Below are 6,624 nucleotides of genomic sequence, written 5' to 3'. Positions count from 1 at the left end.
CATCAGCATCAACAAAAAATATCTGCACTTGCCATCCTCCTCTGTGATATATCCTCCATACCTGCCCTTCTAACTTCTTCCCTCTACATCAATCCATTAAAAAACAAACAAACAAACAAAAATGGGGAGCTAACATTCAGCTAATTTCTGACCGTAAATTATCTCCCAACCTTCAGCCTGTTCTGTGTAGTTACATTTTAAGCACATTAGGGTGGGACTTTTAATGTTAATCTCTGCAACACTTAACACACCAGAACACTGCTCTTAGCTGACCTTGTAGCATGCTGTAACAAACACATTACAAACACATTATCTGACTTCTCAGGTTTTGTCACAGTACAGGAAGAATGGACAGACGAGACAGCATCCATGAAATTGCATGTAGTTCAAGTGTCAGCATTGTCACATGTAGAAACACAACAAGGGCAATTCATGTTCATCTCAGGACTGCCCAGAAACTGGTTTCAAGATCCAAGTATGCTAAAGAGCAAGCAAAAGAGGATATACTGAAGTTTCGGCTACCCTTAAGCAGCTATTTAAGCTCACCTTATAGGTCTTCAAATACTCTTAACTTGGTTCTTTATGATGTTGTAACAACATTAAAATGCCTATGATGTACTGCCATGCCATGAAGCCTGGAGGACAGAAACTTAGATTTGTCTTGGTAAGTTTGGAGCTTTACAGATGCACAAAAGATATTAATATAGCACAAAGTGAGCCCTAAAACAAGTATTGTCACACTTTAAATTCAGAACATGTTCAACGTGAATGGATGTTATTAGGCACTGCATATAAATCCAGTAAAGTGAGTTGATAGCATCAGCATAATCACTAGTGCAAAATGTTTTGTCACCTAAGACCAGACAGATGAACAGCAAGTTTCCACATACATGCTGTTTACTCACAAGGCTTCCAGAGAGCTGGTTGTGTCTTCTTGTAATAGGCAAATCAATACTAAAGTCATCATTGCCTCCTACCTCGGTTAAAGACTTAGCCTAGACCATGTCACACTACAGCTCCCCCCAGAACTCCTCACAACAGAAGAGAGCTGTTATTCAAAAGTACTGATATTAAAAAAATTATTATACCTGTACACCAAGAAAATTAGTTATTAATAAAGGCACATTTGTTGATGTTTGACTGTCATTTTCCCATTGTCAGAACTTTCTGCTAACATTAATTCCAACAGTTTGGAAAATATTGACAGTAGGTACCTGCTATGCTAGAGAGCAGTGTCTGAAAGTTACAATTAGCACAAAAAGTTAGGAATTGCACTTTAGCTTTTTTTTTTTTTTTTAAAAGAAAACTGTGAAGTCAATGAGCTTGATGCATAAAATGAACTTTATCAAAACATGTCCCACTACCAACTGCTTTATCAGCCTATAGCTCAGTGGTATTCTAACCCATAAGTGGTACTTCATTATACTAGATTAATGTAATCTTCTCCTGTCTTCCCTGCTTGCTCTGAATCAATTGAGCATACTGTTTTTCCTAGAGTACTGCAAAAGGTGTTTTGAAAGATCCAAGACACTCAAGAGTTTTCTTAACCTTAAAGTCAGGCTGCAGTTTCATTCACAGGGATTCATGGCCCCTTACTACAATTAAAAAAAAACAAAAAAAAAATCTCTTCTCAGGCCCTGGGAATTCAGGTGTGTTTCCCAGAACCCCAAAGGTAAGCCTAATCTACTCTTACAAAATCAAGACACTGAGCAGCAAAGATGGAATTAGAGTAGCAAAGATTGTAACTAGCTACTGGTTAATGCGTGGAACTGGGAAGCAGACACAGAGGTGATACATGTGTTCCTGCAATTACATACCACTGTTCTTCTGTGCCTTATTTTCCAGTAAATAAAACAGGCAGATATTGCTTCTATCCTGTTTCTTCTATCAATTCTTTAGAAGCTCCTGCTTTTAAAGCTGTTGGTGCATATATGCACACAAACATCCCACCTAGCAGAGCAGATTGTTTAGTAAGGAAATATACATATACATTTTGAAAATGGGATTTTATTGGAAGCTTATCAAAAACATCTGAAATCTTATTCAGGAAAGGCACTTCAGACTTTAGTCCCTTTTCTTTTTAGCTTTGGGTTCTTGTAACAGCTGGGATAATTCACTTTCTTCAACTTCATCACAATGCTTTCTTTTCTTTTTCTTTGACTTTTTATGGTCACTTTGGTAACCACTGGAGTCACTGGTAGGCAACACATGTTCCTGTTCTTCTTGCTTATGTTTTTTCTTTTTCTTCTTCTTCTTGCTTTTATCATGACATACTCCATTCACAGCATCAACACTTTGCTCTTCTGCATTTTCCCTCCCAGTGTTATCTGTCTCAACTAGAGGCTCCTCTGTGACATTATCTTCCCCAGAGTCATTGAAGCCATTTTCCTGGTGGTCAAGCTTTTGAATTTCATCTCCATTTGTACCATCAGTGACAGTCTCAGATTTTTTGGGCTGCATTCTGTAAAGCAATACACAAAATAAGCTGAAGTAGAGACATCTAAGTGCACCTCACACAGTGAAATGTCAAAATTGGCTAAAACACAGTATTTATACTAAGTAGATATGAGATAAGCATTTGATAAAAACAACAACAAATGGAGAACATGATACTCTAGTTACAGAAAATCATAAAGCCACTTCAATACTTTCAGGGTAATTTCTATTACTCAACTAGCTTCCTTCTTACCACAGAATCAATATTCTCTTTCAAATCTTAGCCTAAATTTATTCTCTAAAATGCTGTACAGACCATTCTGATATTTCCTCTTTTCTTGTGCTCCTTCATTCACTAATTCATAATTACACATTGTGTAGTAAACCTTTTTTTTTTTAAGTTATTCACAAACATGCACAGCCAACGGCCTGTTCCATCATACATGAGACACACTGCTGGTTTTACCAAGCAACTGCCTTGCTCCAGTCTATACAGCTAAAACAAAGGTGATGCCAGAAGAGTGAAAAAAAGAAGGAAAAAAAAGCCCAAATAAAATCCAAGTACCCAGCAGGTACCCTACAACTGAGAGCACTGGAGAAAATGTCTAGGAAGACAAATATGGAAACAATGCAGTTAAAAATCATGGAGGAGGAGATGTCCCCAGAGGCAGTGAGGACAAAAATCGTTAAGTTTCATTGTAAGTTCACTGAAACAATCCAGAGCACCCTTCCAGATTAAAAAACAAAACAAAACAAAAACAAAAACACCCAAAAAACAAACAAAAACCCCCAAAATATTATGATTGTGTCAGCAGTCATCACATTGTACATTTAATTAAAAACATAGCCACATTGGTAGGAAAAAATTGCTAGGCAAATGACCATTAAAAAAAAAAAACAAAAACATCTGAACGAACTCTTTTAAAGACATCACTATTAAGATTTTTAGCAAGTTGCTCTCAAAATTTACAGAGGCATAAGTGAAAGGAAGAAGGTGATGCATTTTCTCATATAATCTTTGAGATCAAGTATATTCTTATGCTTCAGCAAGCATTTAAGTCACCCACATCTAACTATTTGTGGTTATGTAACACGTGTTTGTGTAAATACTAATGTAAACATTGTGTTCAGGAATGGAGTGTTTTCACTTGAAAAACCTATGCACATTCATAAATGCAGCTACTCTAGACATTTGGGGTGTTATTTTGAACATGTACTATTTATGCAATCAACCATTCACAGGTCAGCCCACTTAGATTTGTAAAGCTAAAAAAAAAATTTTTTTTTTTATTTTTCCAGAGAAAATTTCCATGCAAGTCCTTAACACTAGAAAGCACAGTTTAAGATAACTAACACAGGCTATATATAGACATGGGTTCGTGGGTGAGAAAGCTTACAGATTAAGATGTTAATTCAAATCATTTATCTTGTAACAAACCCATTAATACAGTGAAAAATATTCTCTAGTACAGCACAATACCTGCTTTTAGTGAGTCCTCCTCGAATGAAGAACACCCCAGCTGCATCAGAATCCAGGTGCAATACTTGGAATTTCAGTTCATCCCCTATTTTTAACCCCAGCTCTTGCCACTGTACAATCGACATTTGTTCAGGTTTAGGGATAGAAGCATTGAAGCATCCATGTATCAGGCAGCCAATATGACTAGGGGCCACTTTATTAATTACACCCTAAAAGAGAAAAAGAATCTCATATGAAGGTATAGTAAAGATCATCCCTTTAAACGCACATATGATATATATTTGATTTTGTATATGGACGCTTTTCGATAAGACTTTGTATGTACAAGTTACGAAGTCAGTTTATCTAGCAAATAAGCTAACTCTTCTTCACTAAAATCAAAGCTATTCCTATATACTCTTCATACAGTTCCTCCCCAAACAGAAATGAACCTGTATCTGCAAGAGAAAGACAGTCAAAACATGGGATTTAGCCACAGTGAGTACCTGAATAGAACAGGTAACTCTTTCCTCGCACTACAGCCATCAACTTCACTTTAAAGCCATTTTAAGTCTGATTTACTTGCCTAAAACAGCTTTATGCTGGCACAGCACAACTTAGCATCTAAAGATACAGATGACACGTAAAAAGCTTTTAAGTACTCCATTCAGTGGGTTTCCGACACATTTGCATGTCAAACGTTATTCACCTTTGTTTTCCCCAAGGATGAATGAAATAGACTGAAGGTTTTTCTACTCTCTTCCTAGCAAGAGGACACGTTCATTCCTTAGAAAAACACAAGCTATACTGCAAAAGGTATGGCACAACAACGGATGTAAGCCAACTCTCAACTTATTTTTCCCACAAGTATTGACACAAGGGTATTAACAAGCTTAAAGCTGTTCTGTGAGCCATACATTTCCTTTTACTGAAAGACAGGCTTCGACTTGTTGTACTGCTCTTGTACTTGAAGGAAATACGCTCATGAGAACATCCCAAACATTCCTGCCACTATTAAATAACAAACACACCTGTTTGAGAATTATCTGCTCTTCAGAAGGAAGCATCAACATAAATGATATACAAAATTATGATATAGTATTTAATATGTAATCCTTATGACACACTATTTTAATAATAGAGAAATATTATATACAAATTTAACAAATATAGGGACAGACAGTAAAGACAGGTGAAAATAAAAACTACTACTACAAACTGGTAATAAACTACTGTAAACTATGCATACACGAATAAATTACTAATATAAACTAAAATATAACTCCACCTAAGTCCCAGACCTCCGCTGATGATGAAGATAAGCCACGCTTTGATTATTTAATAAAAAAAATGCCCCGTGAGACGTCAACGCGTTTACATACCACCAGTTTTTTCCCTTTCTTGGGGCTGAAGATGACGAAGTCCGCCTGGATGTTCAGGTGGATGAATCCTTGGTCGTCGTAAATGTCCCCGAGCTCACCCACCACTTTGATGTTGTCGTAAGCCACCGGCACACCCTGAAGGCTGGAAGAAGAAAGGGGGGGGGGGGGGGCACCATTAGCTGTTAGGCCGGAGACAGCCACCACCGGGGCGGGGGGCTCTCCCCCCGGCCGCGGCGAGCCCAGGCGGCGGCGCGGGGCCCCCAGACGGGCTGAGGCCTCCCCCGAGCCGAGCCCGCTCCCCGGCCGCACCTTTCCGAGTAGCGCAGGAGCTCGGCGTCGAGCTGGGCGCGGATGCCGGTGCGCTTGCGGCCCAGGTAGCGCGGCGCCAGCGCGACGTGCCTGCGGTGCGGCGCCGCCACCAGGCACGAGTAGCGCCGCCCCACCAGGCCGCGGGCCACGGCGAAGGACGGGACCGCGGCGGCGGGCAGCGGGGGGGCGAGCGGCGGCGGCTCCCCCGCCACGGCCATGCTGCGGGCGGCCACCAGCGGCGGCGGCAGACGCCACGGCGCGCTGCGATGGCGTCACGCACTATCCGGTGGGGCGGGGGCGCGGAATGGCGGGGTCCCGGCCGCGGGGAGTGACGCGCTTCCGAGTGCCGGCGGGGCCGGCTGGGCGCTGGCGGCCCCGCAGTGCGGCCCGGTCATGGCGGGTCCCTTGGCGGCGGCGGGCCCGGGGCAGGCAGGGAAGCCGCTCCGAGGACGCGCGTTGGTTGTTTCGGTACCCGAGTACCCTGGGCTTGCGGCTGCCCGGGCTTGCGGCCCCCCGAGTTCCCGCTGCGCCTTCTCCTCCCCGCTGTGCCACAGTCCCGCGCTGATGGGGTAGTCTGTGGTAGCACCGAGGCAGCGGTTTATCTGCGTAATTCCTACGTATGCGCTCAGGCGCACCATTTCGTTCCTGCTCAGATGATACCTCCATGATCGGCATTATTTATTTTCTCTTTTCAGCTGGTTTTGCACGGAATGACCCCCCTCACGCATCCGGTTGCCCCGTGAACCTAAATCAAACATTTGGTAGTTTAGACAAAACACTGTGTTACGATGTCATCATAACTTTAAATTGAACATTTGGTAATTTGGATGAAAGATGCTATTATGGTGTCAAATTGCCATATATGGCAACGTTATGAATATAGAACTTGTTTTCTGTTGCTAGGGCCTGAGTTTAATTTGTGCATATAATGAGAAATTTTGTAACACTTTTTTAAGCACGTACTAAAAGGTAGAAGAAGAAGAAAGATAAAATTACGAAATTAACGAAAAGGGATGCTGGTGCACTGTACATGGCAAA

The 6,624-nt window shown here is 41.6% G+C and overlaps 1 protein-coding gene across 1 annotated transcript; it reads right to left on the bottom strand.

The window, feature by feature from the left end:
- Positions 1–1,995: 1,995 nt before the first annotated feature.
- POLR1F (RNA polymerase I subunit F) lies at positions 1,996–6,136 on the bottom strand. Its single transcript, XM_072851465.1, has 4 exons — positions 5,587–6,136; positions 5,278–5,419; positions 3,917–4,125; positions 1,996–2,461 (listed from the first exon to the last, which is right to left on the bottom strand). Exons 1-4 carry the CDS (start codon positions 5,802–5,804, stop codon positions 2,065–2,067), a joined length of 966 nt encoding a protein of 321 aa, XP_072707566.1. The 5' UTR covers positions 5,805–6,136; the 3' UTR covers positions 1,996–2,064.
- Between the last annotated feature and the right edge of the window lie 488 nt (positions 6,137–6,624).

The sequence above is a fragment of the Ciconia boyciana genome, chromosome 2 (genome assembly GCF_034638445.1).
Source record: "Ciconia boyciana chromosome 2, ASM3463844v1, whole genome shotgun sequence".
Taxonomy (NCBI): Eukaryota; Metazoa; Chordata; class Aves; order Ciconiiformes; family Ciconiidae; genus Ciconia; species Ciconia boyciana.
Note: the sequence above shows the minus strand (reverse complement) of the source record. Positions and strands in the feature narration are given on the sequence as shown.